The sequence below is a fragment of the Aythya fuligula genome, chromosome 24 (genome assembly GCF_009819795.1).
Source record: "Aythya fuligula isolate bAytFul2 chromosome 24, bAytFul2.pri, whole genome shotgun sequence".
Classification (NCBI taxonomy): Eukaryota; Metazoa; Chordata; class Aves; order Anseriformes; family Anatidae; genus Aythya; species Aythya fuligula.
Genome location: NC_045582.1, coordinates 3,455,679 through 3,470,514, shown reverse-complemented (window position 1 = coordinate 3,470,514; position 14,836 = coordinate 3,455,679). Strand labels below are relative to the sequence as shown.

Genomic DNA, 14,836 nt, shown 5'->3' with positions numbered 1-14,836 from the left:
TGTGTGCAGCAGATGCCACCTCCTGACCCTCTGGGACTCTGCAGTCCTTGGGGAAGAGGTGGAGGTGATTTGTAAATGCAGCAACTTCTCAACTACAAGTCTCAGCCTGGGCTGCAGCCCAGCACCTCGTCTCTGCTGTCCCATCACTCCTGGCATCCGCTGCTCTGCCACTGCCTCCAGGCTTGATGCAACCACAGACATGAAAACACCCCCAGGCTCACAGCCTGAGCCCTTTGCAGGCCTCCTCTTCCTCTTGCAAAGAGCTGCAAAACTCCTCATGCACATCGTTGCCTTCTAAATAAGAAAAAGGACAAGATTTTTGAATAAAAAGGAGGAGGCTGCACTGGAAACATGGGTTTAAAGGCCCCAGGCAGCACCCACACGAGCAGCCAGCTCTCCCATCCACAGTGCTGCACATGTTAATCTCACTTCACCCCAGTGCCTGTGCACATATTTCGGTGTCTCACCAAGGTGCCAGCCCCAGCAGCAGGAGCCAGACCTCCCATCTGCTCTGATAGCACTACCAGGGCTACTGCCTGCAAGGAGTGCTGTGCCCACGGCTGCCGGTGTTGCTCGTTTCACCTAGGGTTAGGACAAGGCAGAAGGAAGGGGCTTATTCTGCTTTTCCTTTTCCCTCCATTACTCCATTCAGAAAGGTTGGCACCAACCCATCTTGCTCCCATTTGTCAGCACAGGCAGCTGGCCTGCAGAATTGATCCAGGTTAAAACTAACCACTACGTTTTTTCCCCCCCTCCGGGATAGTTTTAACTTTGCTCAGTTCCCTGCTCCAGATCCCGGTTTGGCTCCGCAAAAAAAATAAAACCAGGCAGGGGAAAATTGAGCGTGGCAGGAGAGAGGCGGCAGGACCGACCTCTCTGTGGCAGCACTGGTTTGACGCTCTGCTAAAAATCTCCCCAAGCAGCACCAGGCAGAGCAGCAGCACCCGCAGGCAGCCGAATCAGCACCTCTTCCCCGCCCCACCATGGGTCCGGCTCTGACGGGGTGCAGCGGGACGCACTGAGCTAACGCTGGGCTGCTCTGTCCCCAGGCTGGAGTCCAGGATGTCGTCAGACATTAATATAATCCTCCAGCTCCTGCAGCGCCAGCTGTCCCAAGTGCCGCCCGCCTACAGCCCCATCTCGCCGTCCTCGCACAACCTGGCCATGTACGGCATCGTCCCGCGGAGCCTGGAGCCGCTCGCACCCTGCGCACCCCTGGAGGATGAGGAGCAGACGGCCCTGGGGCAGGTAAGGCCACCCCGTCCTGGCTCAGCACCCACCGAGCTTCCTGCTGCCCCCAAAGGATGAGCCCCGGAGGGCCAGTAGTTCTCTCCTGCATGCAGAACACAGCTAAGTTTGCTGGGATCCAGGCAAAGCCCAGGGGTCCTGACACCAGAGAAGATCGACTTGGGGATGCTTCTGCCCCTGATTTGTGGGCGCAGCGCTTCCAGGTTTCCCAGTCAGTAGGGAATGGGGTGGGTTCCTCTGCTCTTAGGCTTCCCCAAGCCCAAAATAACATTTTGAAGGGGTTGAGACCTGATGGGGTGAGGAGAAAGCATGACTATGTTTTGCTTTTGCCATAAGCCACCTGGTTCCTCCTTTCCCACCAGAACCCAAGCTACACGGAGGTGGAAAAGTTCCACTTGAAATCCAGGGACTCCTTGTCAAGCGGGATGCACCTCACCGTGGCGTCCGATGAAACCATGACGGTCTACTCCGAACAGGAGCACCATTCCCCACCTCTCCCCAACCCAGAGCCTCCCCACCAAAGGGCACCAAACACCCAGGGACTCTTGCGGGGCTCTCGGTTCCCTTCCCTCCCTGAGCACTTGGAGGCATCTTCCGAGCACCAGGACATTCAGAGACACCTCTCCGACCCAGTGCTTCCTGGAAGTTAGAGATGTGGGGGCTGCGAAGCAAGTCAAGAGGAACCTCAACTGTGAGCTCGGTCAGTTGATGTTGATTTTGACTGCAGGGGTAAGACGGAGGACAATGCCGTTGGCTCAGGGGTATCATTTGTAGCTGTCTTCTGCCACCGTGAAAGGAAGAGTAGAGTGGCTGGCTTCCAAGATCAACGTTTTCCAGCGGTTTCCATAGAGTAGATTTCATTTGCACATTATAGCGAACCCAGAGCAGTTCTTTCTGACGGCCACCAACAGGCTGGCTAGGCCAAGCAGCACCCACCGCCTCTTCCTTGCCAAGGCTTCCTCTCGAGAGCAGCACAAAGCCGAGTGAGCCACAGCGACTGGAGGGGAGCAAATCCGTGGCTCTCAGCTGCGAGGGCGCTTTGCTGTCAGCTCTTCGGAGCCGGGACCATTGCGTTGGTACTGGGCTCAGCCCAGCGGAGCCTGTGGGCACCACAAAATAAAGGGGAGTCAACCAGAGGAGGAGGAGATCTCCACAGCGCGGTACTGGGGGGAGCTGCAGGTGGGAAGCCCAGGACAAGGACAGAGGACAGAAGCTATCCCTGTCCTACCTGATGGCCACCGAGACACTGAGAGCCAACAACCCCCGCCACTTCAGCACGCTTCAGCACGAGTCCTAGGGCACTGACTTCTCCAGCAAGGCCAACCGCGCCTTGCAAACCCCAACACGCATCTCACCAATCCCTGTAGGAACCCAGCTGGTCACCGGCCTGGCCATAAAGCACAAAACTCAAAAGCACAATCCCAGAAAGCCGAAAAGTCCCAGACACCTCATCTCCAGCCCGTCCTCCCAGCTTCTCTCTTTTGATAAAGGTTTGATAGATGCTTCCTCCTCCTCAGCCCTGTCCCTGGCAGACTCCCACAGCGTCCCCCGTAGGAGAAGCCCACTTAGCACTGCCGCCTCGCTGTTCGGTTAGATGCTGTGACAGTCCTAGGCCGCCTGCTCAAGTAACGTATTGAGCTCCCTTTGAGAGTAGTCAAACTGTGAGCGTCTCTTTCTCTGGAGTTTTAGTGTACACTTTGCTAATAAAGATGTTTTTGGCACCTAACGAGGATTGCAGCTGTGTTTGTTGGGAGTACGTGTAAATTCACCAATGGGCAGCACCCAAGGGAGCAGCACCCAAGGGAGCAGCACCCAAGGGAGCACCCAGACCCGCACCCTGGTGCCGCACCCAGGCACCACCTGCCCCGCCATGAGGGGCTGAAGCCAGGCACTGTGCCCCAGCCTGTCCGGCTCCAGGCAGGAGCTTCCTAAGAAGCCGGGCTGCTTGGTGTTACTGGCAGTAAAGCCCCGTAATTAACCCTGGGCTAATTACAGACCAACCCCCCCCCCCCCCCCGCCTCTCGGCGGAGACGGGATTCGAACTCGCGACCCCAGGGAGCGCCCGAAGCGGGCCTCGGGCTGGGGTGACGGACAGCGCTTCCAGCCAATCGGCTGTCAAGAAGGGCTCGAGAGCCCGCCTCGCGCCACTGCGACCCCTTGCAGCCAATGCGCTGCCGAGAACGAGCGCGGCCTCCCTCTAGGGCGGGACCACCCTCCGCGGTAGGTTCTCCCGGCAAGGGAAGGGCAAACCGACCAATAGGATACCGCGCGGCGCCAAACGGGCGTGCGTTCCACCCAATAGCCGCCCGCCTGGCTAATGGACAGCAGAGCCGCCCAACCCGTGCTCAGAGGGCGGGCCTCCGCGCGCGGCTTCCGCTCCCGTTGTGTGAGGGGCCCGAATCCCAACCGGCCGCCGCCGGGCGTCTGAGGCCGGGCCTGGGGGCGCCGCGGCCTCGCCCCGCTCCCCGCCGCCTCCGAGGCCGGGCCCAGCGCCTGCCCCGGGCCCTTCCCCTCGGCAGGGCCCAGCCCAGCCCGGGGTCCCGCTCCCGGTCCCGTCCCGGTTCGTTTTTCCCCCCTCCCGTCGCCCCCCCGGCCCCGCCATGTCGCTGCACGGCAAGCGGAAGGAGATCTACAAGTACGAGGCGCCATGGACCGTGTACGCCATGAACTGGAGCGTGCGGCCCGACAAACGGTTCCGCCTGGCGCTGGGCAGCTTCGTGGAGGAGTACAACAACAAGGTGGGCACGGGCACGGCCCCCCCCCCCCAAAAAAAAAAAAAGGGCCCGGGGTTTTTTTTTGGGGTTCCCTCCCCCCCGTTGGGCCCTTCCCTGTGGGGTTTGGGGGGCTGGGGGGGGGTCTGTGGGGGGGGTGCTGCTCGCAGAGAGGTCTCCTCAGTGGTCTCAATCCCCCTCGGCGTGTCTGGGTTTTGTGGGGAAAGTTTTCGGCCAGGACTCGAGGCTGGGAGCGTGTGAGCTGGGCTGAGGCTGTGTCAGCAGCGTTACGCCTGTTCTACCGTTCGTTCTCCTCGTGGAAGGTTGCTGGGGGGGCTTTTTCATGAGGCTGTAAGCCCTCGGTGCCTTTGCTCGTCTCTGAGAGCAACGCTGACATGAAGCGTGCGGTTGGATCGAAGCAGGGCACCTTGTGCAGGTAGCAGAGAGGTGGCCGGCTCTTCAAATTAAACCCTTCGTTTCTCGACAGCCTTTAATGCATTGGTCTGGGTGATGAATGCATACGAGCAGAGGAGGGATGAGGAAATAAACCCAGCTGTAGAGCATGCAGAAAGTTGTGTGAAGCTGAAGCTGTTGCAAATAGAGCTCTCTGTGTTTATAGCGTGGTGCTTTGTAGCTTTGTCGAGCCGCTTAATGGAGAAAATTAGGCCAAAAGTTGGTGTTGTGCTGGGATGTCATGAGGGGTGATCCGAAGGCAGGTGACACCTCTGGGAGCGCTTCAGTTACTGCACCTGCAGCAGTCCTGGCGGGATGCTCACAGCGCGCTGCAGCCCGGTCAGTGACCAGCTACGAATGAGTTGAGCCCCATCGGGGTGTTGGGGATGGCAGCTCGCTGAGCTCCAAAACTTCCCCTTTCTTTAAAGGCCGAATCACCAACCTGTGAGTATTTTGTTTAGAAGTGGTGGAGTTGGCTAATAAGGGACACATTTCTGGTGCTTTTCACTTTGGGTCATTCCCTGGGGATTATTATTCCCAATCACAGCGTTATCGAGTCTGCTTTTCAGCTCAGGCTTCCACCATAAAGGCAGTTGAGTCAGCCACTTTTTTTTATCCTTTACACTTAGTTGGTGCAGACAAGCTCTGTAGGGCTGTGTAAATGACCCGTCTGTAAATATTCCCCAGAGCTTCTCCTGACCTCAGTGACTCAGGACTCACAATCCTGATGACTCTGGTCCCTCCGAGCACCTCATTCTGTATTTATGCAGCGCGGTGTGAACAGCAGGAGAGTAATTGTGCGAGGCTGAGTTGCCGGGCTGGAAGTACAGAAAATGGGTGATTAAAAATTCAGTTTGTACAACAACACAGCGAAACGTGGCCTTCAGTTTGTTGAGGTGGTTTGCTGTGATCCTTAAAGGGTGCTGGATTTTTTGTGTGGTGAGGGGTGGGGTTTGGGGTTTTTTAAGGTGTTTTCAGTAGAGCCTTCTGCTGTAGGTAGGTGATGACAAGTAGAGCCCTCCTGGATAAAGTCAAATTGGTGCTCAGAGCATTGGTGGTGTCTTCCCTTTGGAGACCAGAGGGAGCTTGGGAGTGCTCAGTTATTTGCACGCTCTTCGTGGTGTCTCTCCGAGGCTCTCAGCGCTTTGCTGAAACTTTTAGGGGATGCTCAAACCCTCGGGGAACGGCTTCAGGCTCCAGGTTGGGACAGACCCTGCGTGGGCGTGCTGGGAGCACGCTCGCTGTGAGTTCTCTCAGCTCCAGCCTCTGTCCGTGGGAGTGGTAAAACTGAGGTAACACAGGGAAAGGACTGAAGGTGTCCCAAGTAGCCCATAATGTGCTTAGAGCAGTTTTTTTTCAACCCGAGTTCTGAGATAAGTGGGAATTTAAGTCTTGTCAGGCACGTGTGGAAGCTTTGTCCTCTTGCCGAAGCTGCCCTGCACGGTTGAGATGTTTTACGTTGCCAAATTCTGACATCAAAATACCCTTGCAGGTGGGACCAATCAAAAGGCTAACGAAAACTCACTTTCATTTCAGCTTTCTCTTTGCACTCGGATACCTTTGGAGGCTTTTGACAAGCACCAAACATTTCTGTTCCTGTTGCTGCGGTGTTTTGTTCTAAATAACCGACTTCCTTCCTTCCTTCCAAAGCCCAGACTGGAATAGCAATTCTAGCTTGCTGAAAACGTAACCAAATAGGTCAATATAGTTTTTCCTTGTTACTCTCCTGTTTTATTTATATTTTTTTAAGGTGTTTTAAAAAAGATTTAGTGCACCAAGCATTTGTGGTAGCAGCGTTTTCTGTTGGGGCTGTGAAAGGAAGAGGACAGATTCTTGTCCCCTTCATTTTGGGGACTTTCCATTTCTGTAGTAATTACCAGAGCTCCAAGTACGTGCGGCTACATGCACAAAAGGTCTCTTTGCACCTCTCATTTGTGGGGGATTCAGTTCTACTGGCTGCAGAACCCCAATCTCCTGCTGTCCCCAATTCCCAGACTCTCCTAACCGCTTTAATTCCCCTACGACTAAGAAGCTGGAGGGCACAGGAGGGAGCTGATTGCCAGGATCTCTCTGAACCCCAGGGGAGTTCTGCTTCAGCTCCTACACCTGCACCGATCGTTCCCTGGTAGAAGGACACAGTGGGAAGAGCTGAAATTATTTAGGCTGGCTTTTCCTGAACGCCTTGGATTAGCAAACTGCTGCTAGGCTTTAGAACACCTCGCAGATTGCTGGTGTGATGGGAGGCAGCTGCAGGCTCCTGAGCGTGGTTTCGGGGATCAGGAGTGATCTGTGGAAAGGAGCAGGCAGGCTGATTGCAGGCTGTACCTGGAGGACAGAGGTGCCACCTTCTCCTGCACAGTGCCTCAGATCAGGGAGCGTTTGGTGTGGTTGCTTTACCAGGGGGCTGTGGTTTTTATTTTTCTGTAAGGTTTAGGGTTGCAAAGACAAGTCGATCACAGCGACTTGATGGACAGCGGTAGGAAAACAAATCCAATTGCAGCATATCGTGATCTATGGGAGAAATGAAATAATTACACAGCATTCCTGGCTGCCATCGCAGCGTAATTGCAAAGCTCATGGAGGTTGAACCCCCCCTTGTCCTCCTTTCCCCACCGGGACGAGTGACAGGTAGATGCAGAACGGCTCAGATTGTCTCCTGCCTGACGATTACTTTGGTTTTAGCATCTCCTCAGGCTTTTCTGGTCTCGGCTTCAGGCACTGCTTCATGCAGTAGTTGACAGCAGCAGATCTCACCTCTCTTGCAGGAGGGAGAGACTGGGCTCTCGTACGGGCAGCATCCCGAAAATAAACCCCATCGTTCTCTGCAGCCTCCACCGAGAGCATGGCCGGAGGGGTTCTGTAGTCGCTGCTTGTGATCGGGTCCGAGGAGAAGAGTCAGACCTCTGAATGTGCTGAGCTAGGAGAGAGCAGAGCTGCTCCAGCGGTGTTTGCTGCTGCTGGGTCCCACAGTCAGCATCAGGTGCCAGGAGGTCTCGTGTCCTCGGTGGGCTTCTTGTTCTCCAACCTGGCCTGCGCTGAAAAACGTCAAAGGTCACCAAGGGGTTGGCTGGCACTGCTCTTTCTGCAGAGGGGTTAAACGTGATCATGCAGGGTGGGGATCTGTCAGTTCGCACCAGGAAAGCGAGTCCTCTGCTGTCTGAGATCTGCCTCTGGTTGGGGAATGTTGATTGCTTCGGACCGGCTTAATGCCCGCACGTTGAGCTGCAAACAGCATAAGCAAAGGGAAAGAAATGATTACAAGTCGTTTGTCTTCTGATTCTGACCTTGCCGCAAGATTTTCTGTGACCAAGGACAATTTGCTTCCTTTGTGAAATCCGCTTAGCATTCCTGAGCCCTAAAGGAGTTGGAGCTTTCTGTCAATCGCTTCAGAAGACCGGGAGATGCGGGGCTGGTTCGTGGTGGGCTGTGAAGTGGAGCAGCTGCAGTGAGGGGAGTGCGAGGCAGACGTGGCCTGGTTTTAGAGGCTTGGTTTGATGTCTTCTAGGGTCTCTTACAGGGTGGAAGGGATGGATCTTCAGTTTGACAAGCGGCAAGGGTCGCATTTGTTAGGAGCATCCCTAAGTGGACTCGTAACTGGACTGTGGAGGTGTGCTGTTGTGTGTCTGGGGGGAAACGTGGTGATTTCCAGCCTACTTCAAATGTGTAGTTCATGAACTGAATTGCATATGCCAGAATATTTAGGAATTGTGCAGATAAACATCTTAGAATAAGTCTATTAAGCCACGGTTTCCAGGAGGAAGCTGCAGTGTGGAAAGTATTAGGAAGTTCCCACTGTGAGCAGCTTACAAACTGCTTGCAATGAGTCGTCCTCGCAGTGTTTGTGTTCGAGCAGCGCTCAGCACAGTGGGGCTCTCATCCTGTTTAGGTCTTGTAGGCACTGCTAGGTAAACACCTCCTCCCAGCACCGTATTGTTCTCTGAGCGCTTTCTGACATGTCAATATTTTTCTAATAACATCATGTCTGGGACTACCAGCATTATTTCAGGTGCTGTCATGACCGAGCTATGTGGAGATAGCTTCTTGTCTGCCCTTCCCTCTATCACATTACCATGGGAAGAAAAATACTAATTCGGAGATCAGCTGCCTAAAATCTTTCAGCAGGCCCTTTCTTGGTCTTTTCACACAAAACACTAGAATAATTTTGTTGATGTTTTCTCTTCCCCCTCCTTTTTTTCCCAAGTTTGAATTCTCTTTGCTTTCTGACACCAGGTGGGATTAATCCGTGTTCTCCTTTGGTGCAGCTGTGGCAGGCTGTGTTAGCTCCTGTGACACTGAGAGCAGCCTGAGAGTTGGCTGGTGGGATCTGGTGCAGTGTGTGGAAGAGAAGGGTGGGCTTCAGTCCTTGGGGCTGGGATTTTGCTTCACTTAAGATCACATCTTCCAAGTACAGCGCTGTGGTGAGGATGGGTACTTCACTTTGCTTCCCAGCTGGGCATATAAGCACAGCTTTGAAGATTTCTCATTCCATTGCCATGATTAATTGTCTTTTGTAATTGTCCTTGAGGTTCCAGAAAGCATCCTTCTGAAATACGCTGTCCTAATGCACTAATTATAAATGATTCTTCTGTTAAAAATGCTTTCTCTTTCTTTTGAATGTGGCTTCTTACAGGTGCAGCTTGTTGGTTTGGATGAAGAGAGCTCGGAGTTCATTTGCAGGAACACCTTTGATCACCCCTACCCCACCACAAAGCTGATGTGGATCCCGGACACCAAGGGAGTCTACCCAGACCTGCTGGCAACCAGCGGTGACTACCTGCGTGTGTGGAGAGTGAGTAAATCCTCCCCGGGGAGAGACCTCTGATACTGACTGCTGCGGAGTTATCTCCTTTTGTACTTGAGACCAGATTTTTGACTTTCCTTTCATGGTGTCTTGTGCTTGCTGCAGTGTGAAGGTGAAGACACAAAATGAAGGCAGAGCACTGAATAAGTTTTTCTTAGCTGCAGTAATAATGCTACTAAATACAAAGACTGTAGGAAAGGCAGAATTACGGTGGTAATTGCTGTTTTAATCACCTGATTGAAGACAGAGGTGGTGATTGTGTTTTCCAGACAGTTAGGCTGTAAAGCTGAGGGAAAGAAAGCCGGGATTAGCGCTCTGTGTTGGAAGTACAAGTGGAACGAGTCGCGTGATGTTTCTATTTCAGTCAGGTGTTTTGCTTTTCCTAAAGGTGGGTGAAACAGAGACCCGGCTGGAGTGTTTGCTGAACAATAACAAGAACTCTGATTTCTGTGCTCCGCTAACATCGTTTGATTGGAATGAAGTGGATCCGTACCTCCTAGGTGAGACTGACAAAACGCTGCAGCTGTTGGTGTGAAAGACACGCTTCTGAATCCAGGCTGGTGAAATCCCAGATGTGCCCGACTGCTGTCATTGCAATCAGCACTCTGGTAACTAACAAGCAGACAAATTTGTATGTTGGAGAAACTGCCATTGTCTTGGGTTTTGAAAAAAGAAGAAAAAAAAAGACAGCTCTTGGGGACCTTTTTTTTTTATGTTGAAAGGTGGCCCCTCCTCTACGGAGGTTGGGTTAGGGGCGTTCCTTTGCTGCCTCAGTTGTTCCTACCTTGCAGATAGGAGCTATCAGCCTTTGGGGCTGGTGTTCCAGTGCTGAGTAAAAGTGGACGTGAACTCCTGTGACTTACCCAGTGTGTTCTGGAGTGGTTAGAAAACTCCATACCAAGCTTTTTATTTCTGAAAATCATTTCAATGGCAGGAGCCCTTAATTCAGTTGGAGAAGGGGGCTGAATGCTTAAGGCTTAATTTTAGCCTTTGGGAGAAATTGTCAATCCATGATGACTGATTCAGCAGAGGTTTGTTTTCCAGCAGAGGACAGCCGTTCATGTCAGGGGGATTTGCCCAGAGATTAACACTGATAATGTGTCTTAGTAATTACTTACTACATGATTTATTTTTTCTGTGTTGCATTGCTCCTCTCTTAAGAGCTTTACTGCTAGCCCCACCTTCAGTCCACAGAAGCAATCAGTTAATAACGATGTGCTATTGCAATTCTAGGATTAGGCTTTGGTTTTGACATGTGCATGAGACTTAAAGGATGGGGAAGTTCATCCCAGATCTGCATCAGGCTTCTGCATAGATTGAAGCAGACATGAGCTATTTACACTTTATTCCTGTGTGAAAGACTCTTTCCGCAGCTAAAAGGTTTGGGTCATTTAAATGCATGGCAGATTGCTGGCTGGTTGGCATTCTTGATTTTAATTGTATGCTGCTCTTGCAGCTATTCTGATCTGTAGATGTCAGAGGCTATTACACTAATGGAGCAAGTCATTAGCAAAATTCTCACAAATTATCGTATTAAGAATATTCATTTTGCTAACAGAAGCCTTTTTGTTTCAGGTACTTCTAGTATTGACACGACCTGCACTATCTGGGGTCTGGAGACAGGGCAGGTTCTTGGAAGAGTAAATCTGGTCTCTGGCCATGTTAAGACCCAACTTATTGCGCATGACAAAGAGGTGATGGCTTCATTTGGTTGTTTACATTGCATATATTTAAAGCAGCAGACAAGGAAAAGGGCTTTTCTGTGTTTTTTGTTTTTTCTTGAGAAATCTGATTATCCAAAAATTTAATGTTTTAAATTTAAAATTTAAGATGTATGGTTTTGATATGCATTAGTTATAGCTCAGATATACAGGTTTTATACGTTACAAACTGATTAAAGCTGTTCTGTTGGCTACTGCTCTGTTTACTCGTCATCAAATCTGGGCTTGAGAATATGTTTGTCTTACTAGATTATGCTCTAGAATATTTTAGAAAAATGAGATAAAGCACCAAACTGGAATTGTAATCAACTGGATATCAAAGGCAATAAACAGCTTACAGGATTCTTTCATTTTAACAAAATCTGAGTCTGGAAAACAAATATGTTCGGTTTCAGTGAATAATCCTGTAATGACGTGACTAGTTGTTTTTTCCCCCTTCCCTTTGGCAAACATAGTGACTTAAAAACTAGCTAGGAAGCTCAAGCATTTAACAGAAAATGTCACTACTAGTTCTGCTATTCATACGGAAAATCCATTTTGCTGTGAATTAGGGGGCAGTGCACTGACTAAAACTGACATTGTGTTTTTCTCTGCCCTGGTGCCGAGCAGGTGTATGACATAGCATTTAGCCGTGCAGGTGGTGGAAGAGATATGTTCGCTTCAGTTGGTGCAGATGGCTCGGTGAGGATGTTCGATCTCCGTCATCTGGAACACAGCACCATCATTTATGAAGACCCACAGCACCATCCATTGCTGCGTCTTTGCTGGAACAAGCAGGATCCCAACTATCTTGCTACGATGGCCATGGATGGCATGGAGGTGAGGCACTAGCTCTCCTGGGGGTGCTACTGGCTGGGATTTTTGGGAGGTTGCTTGGCCCTTCATTTCTTAACTTTTGAAGGAAGAGGGCAATGTTGTTATGTGGAGTATGATTAAGGACCACTTCTTATTTTAGTAATTTCAGTAGGAGTTAAAGGTAACTGGCATTATAAACTTGGAGATCTCTGGGGCTCCTAAATATTTCAGCTGATTTTTTTAAGAGGGGTCCGTGAGCCAGTTGGGCAACAGCTTTCCCTTAAAATCATAAATGCAAGTACTGTAGTCATCCTGTTCTTTCTCAGTTCATTGCATAAGGCAGTGTACCTTAGTTTGTCGCCTGTGCTGCTTCAGGGAAGCATAATTCATTTGCCATGTTCTCATACCTCACAAGCCCTCCTGGTGAGGCCTGACTCTTCTTGAGATGCACACAATTTGCTGACCAGCTAGAAACTATTCTGTGAGAACAGTGTGTGCTTGCCAGGTGCACCCTTTGGGAGAGTCTTCACAGCCTTAGTTCAAATCTTCTTGATTTCTGGAGGAAAAAAGAAAAAATGCCAATTATGAACTTTGTTGTTTTGTTTCTGAAGGTTGTGATTCTAGATGTCAGAGTTCCCTGCACTCCTGTTGCCAGGTTAAACAACCACAGAGCGTGTGTAAATGGAATTGCTTGGGCGCCTCATTCTTCCTGCCATATTTGTACAGCAGGTAGGTGTGGAAAGAGATTCCAGATCGATCTCTCGCCGTCTACATTAGTGAATCTCTGCTTGGGAGCTTTCCATTACATTTGCAAAATCCTTTCTTCCAAAAAGTTAATGCACTTCTCTTACTGCCTTTTGCTAAAGATTATAAGTGATTTAGAAGTCCTTTATTAGAGACTTTCCTAAAAAGCTTACGGAAATAGATGCCTGCTTATTGGATGGCAATAGTGAGCACAGTGACCAAACTGTGCATCTCTGTTGGCTAAGCTATTCTATTTTCCATGCTTTTTAATGTTTTTTTTTGTTTGTTTGTTTGTGTTTTTTTTTTTTTGCAAGCTACTTCTTAAATATTTTCAATTGGAGTTCCACTGATTGTTTGGTTTATAACTGTCCTGGATAACACGTAATTATCCAAAGAGGTGGGCTGGTTTTGTTGGAGAACAGCTGCACCACTGTACCTCCATCTTGATTTCTTACCTGGACTGCAACAGCCATATTCTATCTAGCTGCTTCTACTACACCCATATTAGGGAGATCCCATGTAGGGAGATTCCGTAATGCTTTGATTCTACTTATTTTGTTTTCTTGTGCAGCGGATGACCATCAGGCTCTCATCTGGGACATCCAGCAAATGCCTCGTGCCATTGAGGACCCTATCTTGGCCTATACAGCAGAGGGAGAAATCAACAATGTACAGTGGGCATCGACTCAGCCAGACTGGATAGCTATCTGCTACAACAACTGCCTGGAGATTTTGAGAGTGTAACGTTACTGCTTCATGCCAAATTGAGGCAAGGCCGTATAATTTCCCCTCCCCTCTAAAGTAAGAACAACACGAGTCAAGTGGCCAGTATCTGTTGTTGCTTTGCATCTACTGTTCCAAGAAACTGTTACAAGAATCAAGGACAGGTGTTCCCTGTCCCCAAGACTCTAAAATGCAGAGACATGCTGAGCCTCTTGGACCTTTTGGGTTCTGGTTTTCTTTTTTTTTTTTTTTTTTTCTTCAGTTAAAGTTCTGTATATTTGTTTGACTGTGTTAATAAGCTTGCAGGCTTTCAGTTGCTGCGTATGTCCACGTGTTTGTCAGCCAGCTGGGGCAGCACATCTAACTAGTTCGATAGATGCAAGTGCAAAACAAGGTGGGGAAAAAGACGGTGATGTTAACAGCCACCTTGGCAGGAATCTATCATTCCTGTTGTTGCTGCCTCTCAACTGTTTAAACATTTGTATGTTTTTTATATATTGGGCTAACTTTCTATTGAGTAAGGCTTTTCTCCCGAATTCTTACTTTTGATATGTGATCCACTTCCGCAGGCCCAAAGCAGGATATATTTGTTGATAGAAGTCACGATAACACTGCAGGCTCCCTGGCAGTAAAGGCCTGCCAGAATTAACCGTTGCCTTGGCTCCCAATACCTGGTTACCTGGGCAGAATTTTCTGGTGCTGTGAAGTACAAGTACTTGTTGCACAATTTCCTTACACTTTTCTGATGCTAGAGGCAGTTGCTACTATGGTAGGCCTTATTTTTAAATTATAACTGAATTTATTGTGTGTCTCCTGCAGTTGTGTTAGCTAACAGAATGGTAATAGGTTTCAGAAAGAAGATACTTGCATGACTTGAGCTCCCTCTGAGGTAAATGACTTCTCAAAAAATGTTATTTGTAATGGACTTTGGAGTGACATTTCCAATGAAATGATTTCCCCTTAGAGGGCTTACTATCTGAACCAAAATAAAATGGTTTCACACTTTGTAGCTTGCTTGATTGGCAAATAATATGACCAAGATTTTGTGGTTAACCTGCACCTTGGAGCTTCTTTGCATTTGGCCTGTGTTCCTGGGAGTTCTTGAAAGGAGTGCAAAGCAATCTTTTTTTCCTAAATGTATTTGCTTTGTACTGTCAGGTCTTGTTGAACGAGGAGATGAGTTGGAAGAGCTGGTCTGCTATCCAAATGAAAGCTGTTTCTCTGAAAGAAAGAATTCCCTAATGCAATGCACAGAAGATGGGTTTCAAATGAAAGAAACAGTGCCACAGAGGCTATGATTTGGCACTTGTCATCCTCATGTCTTTTTGGGATGTGTCCAGGGGCATCTGTTTCTGTTTTGAATAGTGGAACGCTCTACAGTAATACTTTGCAATCAAAGCTGAGTGGATTAGGCAAGATAAAAATCTTCAGCGAAGTCTTAATATAACACAGCTATTCAGATCGATGTTCCACAGTGCTCTCCCAATGAAGACATGACAACCGTAGCAGTGCTCTGAGGCTGTACCAGCTGAGTTTTGATGTAAGTGTCAGAAATTATCAAAATCATCCTTCCACCTAACGTACATTCACCTACAACTACAGGCAGCATTATAAATAGTAGGACGCTGCCAAACTTGAAT

At 49.5% G+C, this 14,836-nt stretch overlaps 2 protein-coding genes across 3 annotated transcripts in view; both read left to right on the top strand.

Moving 5' to 3' along the window:
* KCNH6 (potassium voltage-gated channel subfamily H member 6) overlaps positions 1–2,974 on the top strand; it is a 30,956-nt gene extending 27,982 nt beyond the window's left edge. For both annotated transcript variants that reach the window (XM_032202779.1, XM_032202778.1), the window contains 2 exons: positions 1,050–1,248; positions 1,611–2,974. In XM_032202779.1, coding sequence (XP_032058670.1) covers positions 1,050–1,248; positions 1,611–1,898 — 487 coding nt within the window. In that variant the 3' untranslated portion in view covers positions 1,899–2,974. The remainder of the gene's footprint in view (positions 1–1,049; positions 1,249–1,610) is intronic.
* Positions 2,975–3,642: 668 nt separating this feature from the next.
* Positions 3,643–13,442, top strand: DCAF7 (DDB1 and CUL4 associated factor 7). The gene is made up of 7 exons (XM_032202628.1): positions 3,643–3,986; positions 9,043–9,201; positions 9,602–9,713; positions 10,789–10,907; positions 11,544–11,753; positions 12,341–12,458; positions 13,045–13,442. Exons 1-7 carry the CDS (start codon positions 3,849–3,851, stop codon positions 13,215–13,217), a joined length of 1,029 nt encoding a protein of 342 aa, XP_032058519.1. The 5' UTR covers positions 3,643–3,848; the 3' UTR covers positions 13,218–13,442.
* The last annotated feature ends 1,394 nt before the right edge of the window (positions 13,443–14,836 follow it).